This window comes from Crocuta crocuta, unplaced genomic scaffold (assembly GCF_008692635.1).
Source record: "Crocuta crocuta isolate KB4526 unplaced genomic scaffold, BGI_CrCroc_1.0 scaffold282, whole genome shotgun sequence".
Classification (NCBI taxonomy): domain Eukaryota; kingdom Metazoa; phylum Chordata; class Mammalia; order Carnivora; family Hyaenidae; genus Crocuta; species Crocuta crocuta.
The window spans coordinates 8,244,494-8,269,274 of record NW_027529174.1 but is presented as its reverse complement, the minus strand read 5'-3'; the positions used below and the strand labels follow the sequence as shown (position 1 = coordinate 8,269,274).

Sequence of the window (24,781 nt, the reverse complement as noted above, 5' to 3'; positions counted from 1 at the left end):
GTAACTAGAAAAAAAAAAAAAAGAAGGGATGAGTTCTAGTGCACTGGTGAAAGGTTCAGCATTATATAGAAACATAGTCAAGCAGAGTTTGTGAGTGGAGGCGCATTCTTGAATAGATGAGGCTGTGGGATTATAGACAGGTTCTTTCCAATTGCTTCCGTTTTCTCAGTGAAGTAGAAGTCAAGGTCATCATCACAGAGCTAAGTGAGATATAAATGTTATACAAAGAGCAGTGTGAGGAAGTGTGAGGAATTACTTCCTTCTAATAGNAAAAAAAAAAAAAAGAAGGGATGAGTTCTAGTGCACTGGTGAAAGGTTCAGCATTATATAGAAACATAGTCAAGCAGAGTTTGTGAGTGGAGGCGCATTCTTGAATAGATGAGGCTGTGGGATTATAGACAGGTTCTTTCCAATTGCTTCCGTTTTCTCAGTGAAGTAGAAGTCAAGGTCATCATCACAGAGCTAAGTGAGATATAAATGTTATACAAAGAGCAGTGTGAGGAAGTGTGAGGAATTACTTCCTTCTAATAGCTCACAATTCTTCTTTCCTATAGGAACTACTCCTTCTCCATTTGCAGAGTGAATCTGACAATACCCACTGGCTCAAGGGGTGGCCTGTGACCCAAGTCTTGCTAATAATTGTGTGCCTGACCATGATAATGCATCAAGACAAGAATGTGAACTGTGTTCAACCAATGAGACTCAGTTATGGGACTCTGAGGTGGAAAGCACATCTAAGATGTGTTTCTTGTCTACACCTATACAAGCTCATGGTTAATTATGAATGAAGTTAGCTAGGGGGTATAAGCCAGCTTGATGTGTGTTTCATGTCACTGTAATTAAAAGAGCCTTGACTAAAATTGAATACACACTGGCATACTACACTTAAATAAAAGAATATAAAAGATTCTGAAATTCCCTTCAGACAAACCAAACACTGATGATATGATGTCAGAGAAGCTGGATTCTTGCCCAGATCTGTCTTCCTCAGAGGTTTACAGAGTTCATAACTCCTGAAATATGCCACTTGGGAAGTGATTACTGCTATTAAACCTAAAGCAAGATCTGACCATCCTTTATGTATATCCTGGTAAGAAGGGTAGAATTAATTAGTAGATAATAAATAGTAATAATAATGCAAATAACCACATAGCACTTACTATGTGCCTGAACTGTTCTAAGTGTTCCATGTGTGTATGAGTGTGTATATTTGTGTGTTTATTCCCTAAACTATGTTATGAGGGAGATATTATAATCCCAATTTTACAGAGGGGTGAAACTAAAATGCAAGGTGGTTTAAAAAAATAAACTTGCCAGAAGTGACCTAAATTGATAGTAACAGAACCAGATTTTGACCCAAGATACTATGGTTCCAGAATATGTGCTCTTAATAATTTTATGGGCTTTAGAGAAAACAACTATTTTTTTCTTATGGTAGCAGAAACTACTAGCTACCAATCTAATATTTAGTCAGAGTATAATATTTGAGCACTGAATTTGCTCCTCATGGCTATTTCTCAGACTCTCAGTTATGAGACCAAGTTGGGCTAATATATGCAAGTAGAGATTATTGGGAGGAACTTCTGGGAAACCTTATGACAGGTCTTTTTCCCTTTTTACTTATTTCTTCCTATTTTCTGGATATGAATGGGATGGCTGTAGCACCAACAGCCTTTCTGGCCCACGAAGCAAAACTCCATGCTAAGGATATCAAAGAAGAAAGAACAAGAAAATTGAGTCCTTGATGCCTATAGTGTGGCCATACTAGTCTTGGACCATCTACTTGTGGACTTCTTTTATATGGATAACAAAAAGCCCCTCATATATTCAGCCACTATATTTTGGATTCCCTGGTATATGCAGCCAAATTGAATCATGGATATCTGTAGAACTAAGAAGAAAAATGAGTAATCCAAATACATCCCTTTTGGAGCTTTAATTATTCCCCAATTCATCACATAAGACAAGCAGCTAAGGCCCTTCTATTTGCTGTGAATGATGCATGAAATAGAAAGCATTTGACCTCCCTGCACTCTTTTGCCTGACAAACTTACACCCTAACTGATGTTTGCTATTGGATTTTTAGTTTTTAATAGATAAAACCCTCTATTCCATGCTGAATATAATATTAAGACAAAAATTCCAATACATATTTCTTATATATAATCTTATTCATATGCTCGTATATAAATTTTTATATAAACTTAGTGATATATGTGTAAACTTATCAATAAATCTGAAAAATGGTTTGAATTCAAATATAAAGATAACAATTGACAAATTTGTTATGATTATTTCTCATTTATATAAAGTTCTGAAGGATGTTAAGCAACTAAAAGGACCAGGGCCACAATTTCACAAAATAAAGAAATGTAGAGATATGTTTATACAAACACAAAATGACGTTGGTATATTGCAAATATACTGTCTACTCATAGGAGCCTTGAATATATATACTGCAAATATATTGCACTGTCTACTCATAGGAGCCTTGAAAGCACAAAGACTGAGTTATAAGGTTAAAATTACCCAAGTGATTTCTTATTCCATTGGCAACAGAGGGCAGTTACCTCATCATGAAGGGAGCTGTGTTTTATTTTTATTCAGGTACTTCCCCCCAAACATCTAGAACAGTGCTGATAAATATATGCTCAATAAGTATTTTGTTGGTGTTGAATGAATTGGGCATGAACACTCAGAGAAAATCAAAAAAGGCTCTTATCATCCCAAGATGCATGGGTAGTCCCTTTGAAAAAATATATTTGAAAAATATCAAGCTGACTTTACAGCCACAAAATAAATGCAATAGACAAAAAACTGAATCAATAAAGTCCAGTATAATGGAACAAAGTTTCTAATATCAAGGGGTGCATATTGTAATTTCTTCTCCTATGCCTACCATCTTGTTTGCTCTGTTTTCTTTTTTATCTTTTATTTTTTTAATGCTTGTTTATTTTTTAGAGAGAGAAAGGGGGAGAGAGAGAGAGAGGAGAGAGAGAGAGAGAGAGAGAGAGAGAGAATGAGTGGGGGAGGGGCAGAAAGAGAGGGATACACAGATCCAAAGGAGGCTCCAGGCTCTGTTCTTATTCTATTCATAGCATGAAGCCACATCTCAAAGGTTGAAAAATTTGACATCTGTCTCTCAGGGCATATTCATTTCTTAACTGTAATAGTTTTTAACCTGAGTGGGTTATCCATCACAGAAAGCCTTACAATCATGAGGAGGGCAGATGATTTAATGATCTCTCACTAGCTTATAAACCCGACATACGAATTCAGAGAGAGAAATTTGAAGAGGTTAGGAATTTGGCTTAGGTAACTGCTGTGTATCAGTCAGATGATGATGTTCAGATACAGAAAGAGGCAGAAAACAGTGAAAGATGGAATGAAGGGGTGGAGTAGGATGGCTGGGCAGCTTTCAAGTTCTACTGAGGCAAGACATAAGATTTTTGTTTATCTTTTACTTGTGCACACACACCTAACACATACACGCACACAGAATTATATTTATTACAAAACTCTACACCGAATAACTTGTAGAGATAATACTAAAAATGTTCTTATCACCTAACGGTTTTAATTGATATGAACATCTGACTTTTGGATGGATCCTTGCATCTGTATTGTAAATAATTCACATAAAACGTACACATTCAGATATGGCCTGGATTCTTAATTTTAACTTGTTACATTTTATAACCAATCTTTGAAAGCTTTTGTACATTTGCTACAGTCCAACCTAGTAGCCTTGACACTAACACATTCCATTGATTAAAAGTTAAATATTTATTCATCTATATATCTCTCCTGTATATTTAAGTAGAGTCCTATTAGCCTCTTTTAAAATACACATCTGTGTGATTTATGCTATGAAATCTTTCTTTGCCTCAATTTACTTTCCTTACAACCTCTATTAAACAAATACTTTATTATTTTATTTTATCTGACTTATTATATATTTACATACAAGTTTAGATCTTTCTGGAATTCAGTAATAATTATGCAATTCTTTCCTGAAACTTTTCTTCTGTATTGTGTTCCGAAAATCATGCACCTTTACGGCTTAAACCATCTGAATGGAAGTTTTCTCTTATTTTTTGCCACATCATTTTTTTTTCTTTTTGACTCAAAAATTTGCAATTTTTGAAATAGGTATCTGAGTAGATACTTCTGAGTCTAAATCCTGGGACATCTTTGATGTGCTTATTCCATGCTGGGTTTTTTTTCCCAATCTTTGACTTTTAAAAATTATTTTACTGAGGTGAAATTCACACACATATACATATATAACCATTTTAAAGTATACAATTCAGTAGCATTTATGCATTCACAATGTTCTGCCAACCACCACCTCTCTCTAGTTTCAAACACTTTCATTACCCAATAAGAACATCCTGTTCCTTTTAAGGAATAACTCCCCATTTTCCCTGCCCTTCCATATACTGGCAACCACTAGACACTGTCTCTATGGATTTGCCTATTCTGGATAACTCTTATGAAAGGAATCATACAATGACTTTTTGTGACCACCTTCTTTCACTTAGCATGGTGTTTTTGAAGTTCCCCCATGTGGTAGCAAGCTATCAGCATTTAGTCACTTTTATGGGTGAATAATATCCCATGGTAAGTATAAGGCACATTTTAGCTATCCATTTATCAGCTGGAGGAAATCTGCTTTGTTTCTAGCCTTTGGTTATTACAAACGATGCTGCTATAAACATTTGTGTACAAGTCTCTATGGGAACATATGTTTTCACTAATCTTAGGTATATACCTCAAGGTGGAACCCTGGGTCATATAGGAAAAATTCTATGTTGAACTTTTTAAGGAAGTGCCAAGCTCCTGTGCTCTGAGTTTGCATCATTTACATTCCCACCAACAATGTATAAGGGTTTCTATTTCTCCAAAACATCACCAACACTTATTTCTTGTGTTTTTGTTTTGTTTTATATCATTATTATTATATTATTGCCATCCCAATGTATGTAAAATGCACTTTATTGTGGTTTTGACTTGTAAGTCTTTAATGTCAAATGTTGTTTCACAGTATTTCATATTCTTGTTTGCCATCTGTATACTTTTTTTTTAGAAAAAAAAAGGGGTCTATTCAAGTTCTTTGCCCATTTTTAAAATCTGCTTGTTTTTTTGTTTCTTTTTATTTTTGAGTTTTAAGAGTTCTTTATTAATTCAGGATATTAAATCCTTATCAGATATATGTTCTGAAAATATTGTCTCCCACATGTAAGTTGTCTTTTCACATTCTTGATAATGTTCTTTGAGGAACAAAAGTTTTCAAATTTAGTGAAGTCCCATTTATTTTTTCTTTGTCACTCATGCTTTTGGTGTCCAATCTAAGAACCCATTGCTAGGTCTAGGGCGTAAAGATTTATCATATGTTTTCTTCTAATAGCTTTATGGTTTTAGATTTTATATTAAAGTTTTATCTGCATTTGAGTTCATTGCTCTATCTGGAGAGAGGCAGGAGTCCAGCTTCATTTCTTTGTATGTGGTGGTCTCTTAGCTGCCGGCACCCTTGCTGAAAGTCCCTAGACTGGTCTTAAGACACTCAATTCACCATGAATGTTTGAGCGTGTTTCTGTCTTGATTTTATTCTATTGCTTTCTGTGTCCATCCTTATGCCCCTACCACGCTGTTTGGATTAATGTAGCTTTCTTTGTACTATTTTGACACTGGGAAATGTGAAGTCATCAACTTTGTTTTTCCTTTTCAATACTATTTGGGTTACTTGGAGACTTGTAATTCCATATGAATTTGAGGATTGGCCTTTGCCATTTTTATAAAAGAAGGCTGTTGGACTTTTGACAGGTATTGAATTGAATATATACCACTTTGGGGATTATTCCCATTTTAACAGTATTGTCTTCTGATCCATGAACATGGGAGGTCTTTCCATTTAATTAGGTATTCTTTAATTTCTCTCAGCAAAGTTTTGTAGTTTTCAGTGGACAAGTCCTTCACCTACTTGGTTAATTTATTCCCAGGTATTTTATTCATTTAGATGCCATTGTAAACAGAATCATTTTCTTACATTTCCTTTTGAATTATTCACTGCTGGTGTTGAAAATCAAACTGATTTTTGTGCACTGGTAAGAATAGCTAATGTTATATAGCATGTATTAAATGTCAGCCATTGTTCTAAAAGTTTTACATGTCTTCAAAATACTAAAATGGGCTGCTGTAGGCTATAAGATAGAGATACCTTGTAGTAGCCTGGGTTGCAAGGCCTTTGTCGTCTAGAGCTCAAACAATACTTCTATCTGTATGTATCTAAACTAACACTGAAGCAGTTCACTGTCACTGAACACACTATGTGCTTTCATCCTTTGATGTTACTGCACAGTTTATCCTTTCAGGTAGGATTCTTACCCACTCTCATCTGTCTGGGAAACTCCCACTCATCCTTCAAGACTTAGCTCAGATGTAAACTAAACCACTTAACCAGTTCTTTGGGGGAGGATCCTTGCTGTTCTCTTGTAATAACAACTTTTATATATCTCTTTTATAATGTCTTAATCTTGTATTGCCATTATCTCTTCTGCTTATTCTGTTGCCCTCTGCTATACTGAACTAGTTGAATGCAGGGAATGTATTTTGTATGTATGTGAGCTCTAAGGCCTGGTACATTATCCAACAGAGTGTATTCTCAATAAAACGTTAAATCAATGAGAGGGACAAACATACAAAGGTAATCTACTTTGCACAAAATGTGCTCAGCCTACTTCACTTCATCCAAAAAGCAGTAATTCCCCTGTATGGGTAAAATCAAGAAAATTAACTTTGTTATTAAACACACTAGCGGAAGTGAATGAGGGGTCTCCTCCTCTTTCTCCTCTTCCCTTTCTCTCTCTAACATGAAATACAAAGATCATTTGTGTCCATCTAAACAGAGAACAAAACAGAAATAAACACAGAATGCCCAGAAATATGGTACTGTTATATTCCAAATCAAAGCTTCTAAGAATATTCTCTTTATGCCAACATGGAAACAAATGATGAAACGCAAAATGAAAAGAACAAAACAGAAAGAAGACTGAATATATTTCCATAAAATATGAGTAGTGTTTATATCTCTTATTAACGAGGTGGCACTGAGTCTGTATTTAACATCCTGAGCCTCAGCTTCCTCATCTCTAAAAGGAGCCAATATGCCCAGCTCCACACACCACAAATTACTGGTGTGAGTATCAACAGAGAGAATGCTTTTGAAAGTATGCTACGAAACATAATGTGCTGTACAAGAAAGTATGTAGTTATTCACTCACCGAACACAGTTCTAGCAGGCACAGATTCTCTGTTAAGCCAGAATGACACTTGGGAGAGAATGACAGTCATGATGCAAGGCAGATATGTCTGAATCACAAAATACCCAATTTTTCTTTTCAAGTGGAAATGAGCTGTCATTACGGTATATTCACCTAGAAGAAAAATTTAAGAAGCTTAAGGAACTGTAATAGTCAATAGTTTGAACATTTTGGAAATGGAACAGATTTGAGAAGGAACAGTCCCTGATTAAAAAAAAAAAAAGAATTTATCACATATACGACATGAAGAGTATAAACCTTTAAATGCCTCTTTAGCATAGCAAGGATTTTTAAAAGAGAATTTTAATATTACCAAGAAACTTGTACTATATGTCTAAGGTATGACATTTATCTTTCTCTCCAGGTCATGCCTCTTGACCAAGGGGATACAAGATTCACAAATGCTCTCTGATCATGAATTATCTTACTTGCTCAGGTCCCTCATCCTCACTGGTACCAATTTCTAGTCTCTGCTTTGACTGTTCTAACGTGCTGGCTTTTTAAAGTGTCAGTCTCTGGTCACATCTTCAAGATCGACCCAGTCTTTTGGCCCAAATTTCCCACTTCTGACCCTGTCACCTATTTTGATTGTTTTAGTGTTGTATGTGTACTCTAATTTACTGTCATTATTTCTATCCAGTCCTTAGACCTACCTTCTTTTCTGCTCTCTGAGGTTACATCTGCCAGATATAAAATCATTAGTTCAACATGGCTGCTTTGTCTTAGATGAATGTGGCTCTTAAAAAAGGCATCAGCTTTCCCATCCAGGCCAATAGTAATTATCCATAAATTAAGAGTTGAATAGTCATAAATTGTCCAAAATAGGAGGAAAAGAATTAGAAAACTAGGGAAATTTTAACACTGTTTGAAGGTAAAATTGGCTTGTCTGAAAAGACACAAGTTCTGTGAATTGGAAGTATATTTTAGACTAGTCTTTCTTACATTTTATGCACACCTCCTTGGAATCTCCTTGGAATCTTGTTAAAATGCAGATCTGGACTTAGTAAGAGGTCAGGTATGAGACTGTAAATATCTAAAAAGCTCCTATAATCTACTAGTTCTTGGGCCCCAGGAACAAAAGTTTGTAAGCAAACTAACATATTGCCAATGACTTCAACCCATCCATTTTATTTTAAACTTGCTTTTTTGTGGGGGAAGACACCTGGGTGGCTAAGTCAGTTAAGCATCTGACTTTGGCTCAGATCATTATCTCATGGTTTGTGAGTTCAAGCCCCACATTGGGCTCTGTGCTAACAACTCAGAGCCTGGAGCCTGCTTTGGATTCTGTGTCTCCTTCACTCTCTGCTGCTCCCCCACTCATGCTCTATCTCTCAGTCTCAAAAATAAATAAACATGAAAAAATTAAAAAAAATAAGCTTGCTTCTTTTTAGGTTCATTTTACTAACCTGTACTGGATTTAATTGTCTCTTTCCCAATTGACTGGCCCAGCAAATCATACTGATTTAATCTGGAGCCATCAGGAGCAACTTGTACTGAATCAGATGCATTGTAAGTCCAGATATAAGTGACCTCTGAGGTTGTATACGCGTCTGTAGAAAATTAAAAAAATAAAATTAATCACATTAGTAAGAACCATCAACAAAGTGAAGCTTCAAAGGTTAGATATTGCATAGAATCACTGTTTATTATAAAACTTGATACTTATAGATAATATTTTGTAGGGTACAAAAAATGTCTTTGAAAAATACAACTTTCAATATGAAGAATGTGAAGCAGATCAAGAGAGAAAATCATGACCACAGAGTATTTTCATTGAAACCACTTTGAGATGTGAATGGCAAATTTATCTTTGGAGCTTGCAAAAATCACTGAGCCCTAATATCGTTAAAATATCTTCCACAATTCCAAGGTTAGTAGATGAAGTCATTGTAGTAAACAGCTTATAAATACCCAAAACCCATTTAAATGGCTTCTTTGGAAATATCAATAGCAATCATTTATGAAATAACATTTATCATTCAAAATGATAGCACTCTCTGAACATAAAAGTAACTTACTACCACATGAGAATACTGATAAATTGCATTGTATTTATTTTAAGGACTATTTTTGTAGTTTTATAAGTTTTTCTTCAAAACCTTCCCCTGGTTAAGAACTAAATGACTTTGCTCTCATGATACAATGTGTTTCATCAGAGGAATGAATACTAGTTATTGCAGAACGTGTAAAATAAATCGGAGTCCCATAATTTCATCAAGTTATATGTATTCCTTAAAATATGTTCATTTTAAAATCAATGCACGCAGATCTCACTGGACTACACTTTCATAGCATCACAGTTAAGTTATGGACTGGAAATAAACAAAACATATACAGACCAAGTATAAACTTCTGATTTATTTGGCCAGAGATGCAAAACTTAGCAGAAGTTAGATGATTCTAGTGCTGGAGGGCAGGCAGCATATCCTGTCTTAGTTTTTCTCTGGCCTGGCATTTCCCCTGTGGCTGTATGACACTCTCCCTCTCTCCCCTCCAATGAAGACAGTCTCTACAGCAGCTGAATTAAAAGACAGTCCTTGCTATACTGCTGACCTTCTGAAGAACTTCTACATATACTTGGTCATGGGAGTGTTTTAGAAACATTAGTTACTCTTGGTTCTTGAGCAAAATTCAGCATCACAGTTACATTCTCTATTAAAAGAGAGAAAGGACTAGATGTCTCCAGCAATATCCCTTGCCTAGCTCTCTGGGACTCTGGAAAGTTCATTTACCTGCCATCTACACATTTTCTAGTTTGATAACATTGTTCTGGGATGGGCCTGCTACCTACTTTGATCCAAGGTCTAAGATCACCAATAAATTCACACTTAAGCATTAGTAACAATAAAGTGAATGTTTATGAGTTTGTGTCTTATTGTCTGTGTGGTCTTTTAGTAGCATACTACAATGCTGCCTGATTTCTGAGTGTTAATACTAAATGCTCATCTGAGTGAAATACTGTTTTCATTGTATACATATTCACCTATATCCATAATTATATTCCGTGAAATAATATTTGAAATAGGATTCTACAAATATGTGTATGTCTGTGTATCTTTACATGTGATTAAATGTGTGAGTATACACATTTAATAGCAGATATATTTCTATGTTTGCATATGAATTCTAGTTACTCTAAAGTCTAAGTGTGTATTAATTTCAATGAGTTAATCACTGATGATTCTGTTATGATTACATAAGTGACGTTAGTAATGTGGTTAACTAGCAATCCATTTACAGATCATCAAGTGACTTGTTTTGTTTTCCCCATGAATACACATCAGCAGTTGTGAATATTAATAAATTATGAAGTTTTCCTAAGTGTAATTAATGATTCTACTTTTGAGTTTTGATGTGTCACATTTAAACATCAATAAGAGAAAATAAAACCCTACATATGCAGTGACACTTTTAAGAAACTAATGAGACACCGAATGGCGGGGACTCTATCTTGTTTGTATCTACACCTCTTGCATCTGGCACAGAGCCTGCCCAGAAAAAGTTCTCAGTTCATTCTTGCTAGATTAATCAATAAATTCATAATATTTTAATTACGTTATTTCCTTTTATGGAAGATGGAAATCTGCATAGAAGTCCAAGAATATGTTAAAGAAAATGACTGAGTCTTCTCATTTCTTTTATGAAAAAGCAATGATAGCATTTCGTTCGTCAGACAAGAATATGTTTTTTAGATTTAGAGACTGGAGAGAGTAAGCAGGAAGTTATGAAAGATAGACCAGAAAAGCGTTCCTGACTCACCAACACACAGATAAACCAGAGAAACATAGCAGTGTTTTTTTAATAAAGTGTAAAAAGAGAGAAAGATAGCTTGTTTTACAAATTTTACTATAAATTCTATCTCTAAGTTAGGCTTTCATTAAATAATCAAATTTAATTCTGTTAAATAACCCATTTAATTCTGCATTAAATATCAAACATATATTGGTTTGATTCTGACTATTTGATAACTAAAAAAAGTCCTCAAGTTATCTTTAATTATTAACTTTTATCCTAGAAGATGATTTACAATTTCTTTTGGACTAATGCACAGAATATATCCAGACTCCCATTGAGGAACTTTTAAACAGCAAGAAAATATATAAAGATGTAAGGCAATAGAAATAAAGCAAAACAAAAATGAATTCAAAATTGTGAATTTATACAAAAGATGTTTCTTTAATTTGAGGACAACGATAAGTTTCCACAAATTCTATCACTTTGGGGGAGACAAGGAGGCTTGTGAGCAAGAGAGGAATAAATAAATGGCTCCTTCTGCCAAAATCTGTTGGGCCAACATTTTAAGGTTTGGGTTGGCTTCTTACACCAGGCCTAACGTGCATACTTTTAACACTTAGGAATCAGGCACCTAATATTGGCAAGGATCAGTAAGAGAATATACAAATCAAACTTTTGTTCAAAGTGTCAAAACAAACGTGAAGAAAATGAAAGAAAAAGCAATTACTTAGGGAATGCCTAACAATAAACGTGTTGTCTGTACCACTTTGAGATACAGAAAGCCACATTCTCAAGCATGTAATATTTCACTACTACTTCACTACAAGGGATTTTTTAATTTCATTTAAAATATTTTTTAAGCATATTTATTTCATATTCAAAATGGAGACATCACGTCATTTGTATTCGGTGCCTTAATGGCACTGACTTGTCCAGTGAAAAATTCCTTCCCTTCTTATGCCATTGCTGCATTTTGAATAAATCCTTTCCTTGGTATCAAGGCTTTTCAATTTTCTCTTTAATGCCATTTATGTAATGCAAATGAGGTTTTCTCTGCTGCATCTGCTGTAGTTTTTTCAGCACCATGTTTATGTTGTATAACATGACTGACTATCTTAAATAATTTTGGAAAAAATGCCAGTATTGAAGTGATGGTTTCCATGACAATAAAGGAAGGCTTTGTAGTTAAACAAAGAAGACCTTCTCAAAGAAAACTGAGAGCTGACACCTTTTGTCGGAATTGACAGAACAAACAAGATTGAACTTCTCATTCCACAAAACCAAGGTCATCAAAATAATTAAAGGAGTTTGCCTTCACATTAGCTATCATTCTTCCCTTTTCTTTCACTTGATACAGTCTGTAGGATAAAGGCACCTATTCAATCATACACCTTTTTAACCAGGTGAGGGAACTTCATTTCTATTCAAGGGAATGAAAAATCAAAAGTGCCCTGAGTTGACAAAGATACCAAGAAGAGCGAGGTTTCTGACAAGGTTAGGTAATGGGACAGGCTAACACAAGACAGAAGCTGTATTAGCCCTGTCCATGAATTTTTCCTGAACCTGCCCTAAATGCTTTGTGGGCCTTGGGAGATGATTTAACCTCCCCTCTTTCCAATTATTTCAGGAGAGTGGATGCTTCTGCTTCACATACAAGATATAACCTCAGTGACCTAAAGAATGGTCAAATGCACTGAACGTTTTCTGAAATATTTCATATACACAGAAGATGCCTGCATGTAGCAATTTAGCCACATCATCTCCTTCAAATTTATTTTAGGAAATTAAAAAAAATCACTTCCATTTAGTTGAAAAGTAGGAAGGTAATTGTACAGATACAGCTTCTGTGCCTGCCATTTGCAACAGGCTGATTACAACTTTAATAAACAATAGAATCTATCCCTTACAATTCATTCCTAGTTACAAAAAAATATATTTTGCATTTTTAATGTGCTAGCACTTGGAAAAAAAAAAGGTGAATAACATGGTCTGGACCTTGACAAGGAGCTTCTAGACTACCTTTACCCATGTATAAAAACACATGATGGTCTTCATCAGCAGGAAAGCAAGTAATAATTTAAAACCCATGATTCAAATATAATGATACTTGAGGGTACTATAGGACTAGCCAATTAGTTCCTTGAGGGAAATCAGCAAGTTTTTTACTTCTATATCTTTTTGGGTAAATATTAAGCATTCCACAATTCTAGAAGAAACGCTACAGTGAAGCACTGCAGCGAGCTCTCCTTGATTATACAGACCCAAAATACGTATTTTGATCCCCATACTTACAGCTGCCAAATTTCAGAGGACATGAATGAGCATCCATAGGAAAATCCTCCAAGTGCATTGGACATTCAGCTTGAACCGTAAGCCTAAAAGTGAAAATTTCACTCTTTGTTTAAGTAAATTGGCAAGTCAAGACAAATCACTCCTTACTGCTGGGAACAACAGCATCAGTGATGAGGTGGGATCTTCATTATAGCATTGTTTTAGGCTAATTCATCTTTCAATGTTTTTGATCTTTCACATTTAGGTGATCCTTCAGAAGACATTAGCATATACAAAAATCTAAGCTCAAATAACAATATTTCTTTACAAATATTTTTAACCAATTTGTACTCTGTGATTTGTTAAGAAGTAAAGAAATTACATATGCATTTTTGAAGGGCTATTTGCACAATAGCATTCACTATTAACATTTGAAATCCTAGAGGAAAAAAAGAGAAAATAATCTGTAGTTTGAAAAGAACACTACTTTCACCCATCAGCTCATCAGCAACCTTAGTGCAAAATTGACACAAGAATTCAATATCGGCTCAAAGGAGGTCCCTTCAAAAATATGTAAAATGAGTATCACATACTACATATAGGTACATGGATTCAAATGTAGAAGTAGAAAAATAGATGCGCCTCCTAAAAATATCTTTTTGAAATTAGGCTATCTGCTAAATTATGGACACAAGTTATGTACTGTTAAACAAATACTTTTTCTGGAGTGATATGACCAACATTAAAGAGTAATCATAGCAACCTTGTTATAAAGAAAGTTATCAATTATTCCACGTCTCACATAGGTAAAGTAGATAGAAAGGTATCAAATCAAATCAAATTTATAGAAGACTCTTAACATGAGCAAAAAAATGTGGCCAACAATTTAATTATAGCTTATATACTTCTAAGAGATTATTTAAGTGGAACTCCATGCAATATTTTCCAAAACTCTGTGTGTTCTCTGCCAATATTTTGTTTAAAGCCAAAATTTCCAGTCATTGACTTAACCCACAGGAATGATCAAAGTGTAGGGTCAATAGGGATACTGCATCTGTATTGCAGAATTCAGAGAGAGGGGCAGAGAATAGCTAGCATCTCCATTTTAGGCAATGGTCATTTAATAATGAGTCCTCAAGAGTTTCTTCTTTAAAGATGATGACTCTATTATTGCCACTTCTTAAATAACTTACACAAACTGAAATTCGCCACTTAACATTTCATATGAAATAATAAAACTTCAAATGTCTCGAATATACAACTAATCTATATTTATTTAGTTAAGTTTATTTATTTATTTTGGGAAAGAGTGCAAGTTGGGGAAGGGCAAAGAGAGAGGGAGAGAGAGAGAGGGAGAAAGAGAGAGAGAGACAGAGAGAGAGAGAGAGAATCCTAAGCAGACTCTGAACTGTCAGCAAGGAGCGTGACCCAGGGCTCGAAATAATGAACCATGAGATCATGACCTGAGCCAAAATCAAGAGTCAGATGCTTGACTGACTGAGGCACCCAGGTGCTCCATGACTAATCTGTGTTTAATGCTGATAGTTAACCAATGCTTTAAAGCCTTTATTAAATATTTAAATTTTAGATTACATACCACTTCATTAGATTGGTGATTGTTTTGTTATATAAGTGACTTATTTTAAAAGATTAATTCATGAGAGGAGTTAAATGGAATAATTGCTAAAGTCAACAACTATATATTTCTTTACATGATTTTTGAAAGGTTGAATCGTATGAAACTGATGCTACATGATATTATTTGATTTACAAAATGGAAATTCAGATTATTTAATATATACGCTTATGGTACTTGTAAGCCTTACTGAATAAAAACTATCTCTTTAAAAAAGTATTTTTTTCTTCAGAGTAATTTTATAAGGAGGACTAAAATATTAAGCAAAACCTTCCTTAAAAAATCACTTAAAATTTTGATGGCATATCTGACGAGAAATACTAAAAATAAAATTACATGCTGTTTTAAAGGAAATTTTAAATCATGATATTTAAATTCTACTTAATTACAAGGTGGTGTCAAAAAGAAATGGCCAAAAATAATCAAATCCTCTTCTTCCTCTTTTTTAATTTTGTTTGTTTGTTTAGGTGCATGATGGGGAGGGGCAGGGGAGGGAGAAAGAGAATCTCAAGCAGGCTCCATGTCCAATGAGTGTCTGACCCAGGGCTCAATCTCACAACCATGAGATCATGACCTGAGCCAAAATTAAGTCTGATGCTTAACCAACTGAGCCACCCAGGTGCCCCAAAAATAATCAATTCATAATAGTTAAGGCAATGTTTAAGCTTTAACACTAAGATGAGAATCAATCTCATAAATACTATTTTACCTTATTTTCATATCCAGGGATTTACAAAGCATACTATGAATACTTCCATAATCTGTTATAAAAATGTTCAACTTGTGTTAATACTTGATGACTAGGTTGGCTGGTTGTTAATACATGGATTTCTTAGTATTTAAATTTTTTAATGTTTATTTTATTTTTTGAGAGAGAGAGAGAGAGAGCATGAGTAGGGGAGGAAGGGAGAGAGAATGAGACACAGAATCTGAAGCAGATTCCAGGCTCTGAGCCATCAGTACAGAGCCTGATGTGGGGCTCAACCCACCAACCGTGAGATCATGACCTGACCCAGAGTTGGAGGCTCAACAGACTGGGCCACCCAGGTGCCCCTAAATGTAACATATCAAACTTAAAAACATACCTCATTGTGTACAACAGAGTCCCATCATCCTGGATTCGAAGAAGCTTATTCGGCATTGTCATATTATGAGCTACTGATTTTTTCCCGTTATGAAAGAAGGTATCAGGAGTCCAGATTTTGCTAGCCATTAAATTGTTAAGTCGAAGAATGTTCATTGGACCTTTAAATTTTAACCGTTCATCTTTCCATTTTTGTCGAAAGAAAACATCAATTGTATATTCCTGAAATATAAAACAGAACTCCTTTGAATATAACAAATGTTTCAGATACAAAGACACTATAAAATTCCAACAAAAATAATAATATTGATAGTTTATAAAGAGGGAACATTGTACTGAGAGAAGTTTTGAAAGATCATTTCCTTATCAATAAATGTTGCCACTTAACAATGGGATAAGCATGTGTGTTTATACAATTAGCTACATATTATTATTAAAAGAAAAGAATAAATATACTTTATCTGGCCTCTTTAAATTGAACATTTTAAACTGCTTTACTGCATCCTATAGTTTACAAACATTGGACAGGGAGCATGTTTGGGCAGGTCTGGGTAATTATTCTAAGTATTTATCTCAAGAAAAAGCAGGTGGCCTCCTTGGTAGCTTTCTTGTCCCCCCCCCAAAAAAAGGAAAAAAGAAACAACTATTAAACACACTGTCAAATCTGTGTGAGTCATCATCTGCTGTTGCCAAAGGAACTATAAAATATCACATTTCTTTTTTAATCTTAAAAATGGTAAGATAGCATATTGCTAGGAAGAAGTATTAGGGGATGATGATTTCAATAAGGTTTATTTTATAAAATTAGTTGTAATAAACATACTTGACATGTAACTGGAATGCTTAAAATAGAAGGATTTTGCAGATAAACACCCTCAGGTTAAGATGTACTTTTAAATATTCATACAGATCAGCTAGTGATCAATTCTTATGATTCTCCAACACTTTAAGTTAGTTTAATCAATCTCTTTCTTGCCCTCTCTCACATTCCTTTCTTTACTCCCTGACTTCCTCTCTCACTCTCTCTCAGAATAAAGTGCATACATTTTAGACAGGAGATACAATTCACAGTTGTGACAATCCTGACAATCTATTAGATGTTAAAATTTTTGTCAGTGTATGTTTGTGCAAACTCACATGATAGATCACCGAAATGTTCAATTACACAGCCGAGAATGGAAAATCAGAAACTGTCCTCTGAGCCCAAAGCCACAGTCATCACATTTGAAATTAACACCTTAGCAACTGGCAATTTCACTCAACTACAATTATGCATGTAAAAAAGGACAGATTAAAAAGGCCATCTACTTAGAAAATATCAAATCATTTGTGGAAACATTAATCAAGTAAATGATTCCCAGTGAACTCTCAAAAACTGAATGGATGGATGAAGAGTATCAGTCATAGGCCGTGACTTAGGAACAGAAAATGAGTGGCTCTGAGCTCTGTCCCTGATCCCTGGGAGAAAATTTCATGGTTGAGGCAATGCTCACTCTCAGTGGTTTAGTCCTTTTTAAAATGTTTAATTCCATAGAGATAGAACTCAATTTTTTTAAAGAAATACCTAGATAAAGAGATGAGTCTTTGCTATCTTAAGTTTTTATGTGTGTTTCCTTCCAACCACGGTTCCATCTAATCTGAGTCTAACATGAATACATAGGACATTTACTTGTCCAGGCAAACTGAATGCATATTACAACTTTTTATAAACATCAAACTCAGATTTTCCATTTCTGCAAAATTATGATAAGTTTTATCTGTTTCAGAAGCTATTTCTACAGCAGTTATTTCCTGCAGATCTAACACATAGGAGATATGCAAGGACTATGAACAGTAAGTTTCAGGTGAGTTCTTTTTAAAACTGTTTTCAAGAATACTGTTTGTTCCCGAGTATTCATAGTGTCCCAGGTGTGCCTACCAAACTAAAGAGACTGATCTCTGCCTCTTTCTCCCCAACCCCATCCTAACCAGCAATCCACACTTCTTACCATTCCTCACCTAAACCAACTTTCCTACCTGCCCAAGTCAGGAACTACTCACAACCACGTTCCCAGTCCCTCAAACACCTGGAAAATACCTAGTCAGCTATCTGTATATCGTCATTACTCCTAAAGCTTTCCATTACTTTCAGATCCCACACTGCAACTGTATGTTTGTTCCTCGGCCTCTCAACAAGCTTGCAAATCTTCCCAACAAGCTTGCAAATCATCACAGAAGGCACCATGACTTTCATTTGTGTATTAGCTTGTCTTCAGACATATGCAAGAGTATAAAGAAGGTCATAAACATCTTGTAACCATCACCAGCAGAAATGTCATCACAAATATTGAAGCCTTCTTTCTCATTCATCCCTCCTCAATCACAATCCCTGATTCTTTGAGGAAAGAATTATCTTGAATTTGGTGTTTATCATTCTCCTACATGTGATTATATCTTTACTACATAAATATATGTGTTTCCGTATCACAGTTTTAACATTTATATAAATGGTATCATACAGTGTATACTTTCCTGACACTGACTTTTTAGTTATGTTATTGAAATCCATTCATGGCACTGTATCTAGTACTTGGACTCATTTTCATTGCTACATAGCATTACTTTTTAAGAATATTTCACAATATTCATCCTGTTTCTATGTTCTTATTTTTTTTCCTATTTCCAATCTGTCACTATTGCAAAGCAATACTGCAATGAGCATTATTATATAACGCTTTTAGGACAAAGGCCCAAGAATTACTCTAAACCAGAGGTCAGCAAACTTTTCCATAAGGGGCCAGTTAGTAAACATTGTAGGCTTTACAGGCCATATGGTAAAACAACCACCCAACTTTGCTATTGCAGTGTGAAAGTCCTCACAAATATTATTTAAGTGAGTAACATATAACAGTTACTCCAGTATAGTTGTAACAGCTATATTCCAGTAAGTCTTTATATATAAAAATAAGTAACTGACAGAATTTGGCCCATGGGCCATGGTATGCCACCACTATTCTAGAGTAAATTTAAAGGTAGGAATACTAGAATGTGTTGTATGTGGATCCTCAACAAGATATTTTCAAGTTGAAATCCTAGAGGTCTTGTTTGTACAACATGGTATAAATAGAATGTTTCATTTTAGCTATTATAATTATTGTGAATGGTTCATAGTGCTACCATTTGGATTTCTCTTTTAATAAGTGAAATTTACCACATTTGCATATATTTATTAAATACTCTAGTTTACTCTTTTATGTACTGTCTGTTCATTTCATTTTGTTAATTTCCTTTTAGGTTATCTTTTTCTAATTGAGTTACAGAAATTATTTATATTTCTTTATATAAATATTTTATTAAATATACTACTCAGTAAGAATTATACTAAAGATTATAAAGGCATACAAATGTCATAAATATATCCCTGTACATTTCTTCTAAGGATAAAAGCTCTGCTGTTTAACATTTAGGTCCTGGAATTATTATGTACCACATGAGATAAAGATTCAACATTGTTTGTTTGTTTGTTTGTTTTCAAATGGAAAAACAACTTTCTAGTTCATTTATTGACTGGTCCATTTTTCCCCATAGATCTGCAATGGCATTTCTCTCATTTATATAGTGCCATACAGGCACGGAAATGTTTCTGAGATTTCTCTTCTTTTCTATTGTTTATCTATCCCAGCATCAATTGCAAAGCCATGATTGCTATAGCTATCTAATAAGCATGATTAATAGTATTTTCATTATTATTCAAAGACATTTTATAATTGCCATTATGATTTTCCTTTTTCTATATGTAGGAGACAATGTGAAGCGTTTTTATGTTTCCAAATGTGTTGGCTTCTTTTATTTATTTATTTTTATCATTGATGTTTAATTTTACTGCATTTGTGATAGACAACTATGTTCTAAAGATACCATTTCCAATTTATTAACAACATCTTGGGAGATTTTTTGTTGTTGAATCTGATCATCTCTATCTTTTAACTGTAATTCAGTCCATTTACATATAATGTGATTATTAATATATCAGACATGTCCCCAGGATATATTGTTTTGAGCAGTGACAAAATGATGAGAATGAAGGAGCCACTTACATAGATATCTCATGACTGATGAAAATAAATAAGAAAAAAAATTCTAGAAAATTAAGAAAAATGTACCATAAAAGAAGACACACACACACACACACTCACACAGAGTGAGTAGAGGGAAAGAAAATACCAAACTAAGAGAAAAGAAAACTTAAGAACCACGTGGAGTTAAATAGTGTCTAATAGTGCTGCAAGGTCTTGAGCTTAGTTTAGAAAAGAGTTCAGAAGCCAGAATGAAATGGGTCAAGAAGTGAACAGAAGATACAAGTGGGGGAAGCTTAAAGTACTCTCCCTGCTCCTGAGTTTATAAATGCCATTAAGGAAAATCAGTTTAACCAGTAAAATCTAAGACCTGTTAACAGCAGTTAGCTATCACTGTGTAAGAAACACCTAAAATGAAGTTGCTTATAATAGCAACTTTTTATTATTACCTCAGAAGACATGAGACCTGAAGTCAGTTGATCTCACCTGGGCTCTGCTGATCTCAGCTGTTCTTGCTCTTGCCTTAGCTGGCCATTGGCTGATCTAGGCTGCCACTGCGTAGGGCCATTGGGGCAATTCAGCTCTCCTCCATGTGCCTCTTATCCTCCTCCAGGGACCACAGGGATACCTTGGGCTTATCTTTCTCATGACAATGGCAGAAGTAGAAAATAATAAAACCCAATGCCAATCCAAGCCATAGCTTACGTAAGTAATGTCTGTTAATGTCCCATTGGCCAAAGCAAGTCACATGGTTGAATTTAGTGAGAAGTATTATAGCAAGTCACCCCACTCTCAGTGAAAGGGCATTATAAAGTTAAATAGAAAAAGGTGTGCATGTAAAAAGGAGTAAAGAGTGGGGGCTATGACTATACCCTATCACACGAGCTCATGTGGGAGAAAATTAAAGATTTTTGTGAATGAATGAAGAGTTTGAGAAAAATCTGAGACTCTACTTCATTAGTGACTCTAAAGAAAGCTACATGGGTCTATATCAAGGAAGCAGTTTGGTTTTAAGTCAGTAAATAGAATTGTAATCAACTGTATGGTAACTAAATGAAGAGGGAGACTGTGAGCAGAACAGGATATTCAGCTTAGAGCAGTGGTTTACAAAGTGGTGTATGTACATCCTTTTAGGTGTAAGAAGAAAATATAGAATCCTTTTTTGTATTTAATTATTATCTAAATATAAGTAAATGAAGCTTTGTTAATATAAGGAATGATGCTGGCACTCTCATTGTACCCAGAAGCCATTCTATGGGAAGAGAAGGCAGAACAACAGGAAAAGTCAGGTCATGTCTCATTCATTTGCTTGTAGTGTATTCTGATTTGGAATCAGGTGAATTTGCAAGTTATAATATCTAGTTTTGATTCAACTAACTTTAATAAAATTAGACAAGTGGTTTCAAAATTTATTGCTACATGACACCATAGATTGAAGTAAAGAAAAAGAATCACACAGTGAACAACAACAAACACAGGGATGTCCGTTCTACGATTAATATGAGCTCTTCAGTAGCCACATAAAGAATGATGCTAAAAAGAAATGCTAAAAAGAAATCTGCAAAGGCAAATTTACAATTATCAGTGAGCTATTTAAACTATGAGTTAACTGCCACTATTTTTAATGGTAACATTCATCTTAAGCACATGCTGTACCCTGAAATCTGGTTATTGTGCCAGAAGGTTGCAAACAGCAAGTTGTTTTAAAAACTAAACATCCAGAACATGAGGACAAGCATTTAGAATTGGTGGATGACATTTTAAAAATTAGCATAATGGTTCAGTAACTAATAGCCAATGATGCACTTCTTAAACTAGAATTTATGTATCTTTTTCATCTATAAGTTACCAAAATATGCATTAAAGTATAAGCTTAGAATCAGACATTTGATTGCTATTATTTTAAAGTACATGAGAAAGATACTTAAAAATAATAAAGTCCATTTAAACAGATTACTTGCTAAAATAATATATAGCAATCTTAAATGAGAACAAAAATAAATATATTTTATCAGTGTAATTACTTCTGAAATAATATGTATTTTAACTTTATATTATTCTGAGTTCTACTTTAGTGCTTATCTTATAATATTTTCATGTGTTAATATAAAAGCATCAAGATATATAAATATGTAGATAAAAACAGTTAATTTACTAGTTTTCGTGGTTTTGTTTTCTAAATTTAAAAGCCAGGGTAAGGAGATTTTTTTTTTCATTTTTTTTAATGTTTATTTGTTTTTGAGAGAGAGAGAGAGCGAGATGGAGTACAAGCTGGGGAGGGGCAGAGAGAGAGGGAGACACAGAATCTAAAGCAGGCTTCAGGCTCTGAGCTGTCAGCACAGAGCCTAACGCAGGGCTCAAATCCACCAACCTTGAGATCATGACCTAAGCCAAGGCCAGATGCTTAATCGAATATGCCACCCAGGAACCCTAGGAAATATTTCAGTCAAATAATATTTATTGCATATCCTCTAAGAAAAATAGGATTTACAAATTACCTTTGAATCTGCATATAAAATGCACATTCTCAATATATGAAAAGAATATTCTTGAAAGGTTCCTTAAAATAAACTTCAGGTTTGCCATCAGTATGTGCTAATAGAGTAAATAATTGCTTGATTTGTGTGTTACAAGAATATTGCCAGAAATACAAAACAGTTCAATTTCTTCATACATCCTAAGACTCAGACCCATGAATTGAGATTATATAAGAATAAATAATAACAAGATCAACTACAAAATCCCCAAGGAATAAACAAACAACTAAGAAGCAAATTTAGAAAGAAACCAAATAATTCACAAAGATGTAGCAACATGCAGCTGTCCCATGGTCTATACTTAGGAGACGTGAGTCTGGCTGTTATGTGAGACTGAAGAGTTGAGGAATCCATGCACTTCAAGATTTGAAAAATTCTTTACAGGAAACTAAATTCTATTTTTTCTTTTTAGAGATGGAGTGATAGATAGATTGAGTCAATTTTGTGTTTCCAAGCTTGGTAGGGGAAGAACATAGACTACGATAATATTTTCCAGTCCAGTATTTTAACTACCAATAAGTATGGCTTCCATAATTTGTATTGCAAACAAGGAAGTCACTCTTTATCACACAGTTCATTGTATAAACATGATTTCAAGGCCACGTTAACTCAGCAAAGGCAGCATATTTTTTAGTGCCTGACTACATTAATTATAAGTCAATGCATGTAGCCAATTTCTGAGGAATTATATCTACCCACTGAAACATAACCAAATTGCAAGGCTGCTCTTAGGGTGATTTCTCATTTACTTTGATTTACTGAGCATATTTTAAGTACCAAAACTTATTTTATTTTACCCTTTTTGCTAATAAAGGCTAGTCTCTTCTGAGTAAATTCCAACCAGTGTATTTCTTCTATAACAAAGAAAAATGTGGTTTATGAAGCAGGTATGTAGCTATTAAAGAAATGACACCCTTGGAATATACAAGAATGGTTAAGCTCAAACACTTCCAGCTGGTACTCAAAAGGGGGTGAACAACACCAGGATTAGTGTAGCCCAGGATTAGTATTGCAAAAAATGCCAAAAAACAAAACAAAACAAGAATCTTAAGAACAGAGTAGCAGAGTGCCAATCAGCCCAATGAATACAAGACCATAAAAGCCTATTATGAAAGCTCACACAGAGATTGCAGAATACCACAGCTACCGCATGTTCTGACCACTGTTCAGGGAAGATGTCTGGACTTTCTCCTTGGAATCAGGGGCTAGACAAATTTTCACGAACAAATTAGAAACTGATACTAAAGATTCAGAATCCTACGGTGGATTATTAAAATTTATCTAATTGAAATAGTCAAAGTGATTAATAGTTCTAATAGTTCATTGCAATCCACTTTTAATATAATTGTTTTATTTAAACTTCATAATAATCTTATTAAATATGCTAAATATCCCCATTTCACAGCAGAAAATACTTCAGAAGCCACACTCATTTCAAAAAAGAGAGAGAATGCCAACCTTCGTGCTCAATTATGCTTCCTAATGCCATGCTATTTTTGTTATACCATATATAAAAATAATTCTTGGAGGCAGGACATCAGAGTGAAATTTTCATCTTTTTAGACCAATAAATGGATGAGAGACATGGATTATGGAAGGTTATAGGGAGAAGTTAGTTGCAGAACTGAGAATGAAGCTTTAGAATCTCTGCCAAATTCTTCTTTCCACATTCAACATTGACTTAAACATAAGATCAGAAGACAACAAAAATAATAAATTAGGTAATATAAAATAGATGTTAAGAGCATGGGCTCTGAATTCAGGTTGATTAGGGTTCTTGACCCTGAGGTTACATAACCTTACTATTTCAGTTGACTTATCTATAAAATGGTGATAATAATAAAACATATTTCTTACAGGGATCAAGTTAAATATTATGTGCGAAGTTCTTAGAAACAGTTTGGATATCAGGAGAGGTAGCCAATATGACTCACCTTCAAAATATATTTCTCCCCCCACTCCCCAGCCTCAACAAAAGAGCAGCCTGGCAAGTGAGAGACACTCAGCTACAAAAGATCACAAAGCAAAGTGCCAGGGACACAGGCTGGGCCACAAAAGTCACAAAAAGTCGATTTAAGAAGCCACCTGTGTTTTGGTGTGGGGGCAATAAAGAAGTCACTGTGAAGAAATCACAACTGTGT

General features: G+C 34.4%; 1 protein-coding gene across 1 annotated transcript in view; it reads right to left on the bottom strand.

Annotated features, from left to right (window-relative positions):
* The window catches only part of GABRA2 (gamma-aminobutyric acid type A receptor subunit alpha2), a 128,532-nt gene that overhangs the window by 42,344 nt on the left and 61,407 nt on the right, over positions 1-24,781 (bottom strand). The window contains exons 5-8 of the mRNA XM_077757825.1: positions 16,050-16,270; positions 13,350-13,432; positions 8,729-8,872; positions 7,284-7,436 (exon numbers count right to left, since the gene is read on the bottom strand). Of these exons, the coding sequence (XP_077613951.1) occupies positions 7,284-7,436; positions 8,729-8,872; positions 13,350-13,432; positions 16,050-16,270 (601 nt within the window). The remainder of the gene's footprint in view (positions 1-7,283; positions 7,437-8,728; positions 8,873-13,349; positions 13,433-16,049; positions 16,271-24,781) is intronic.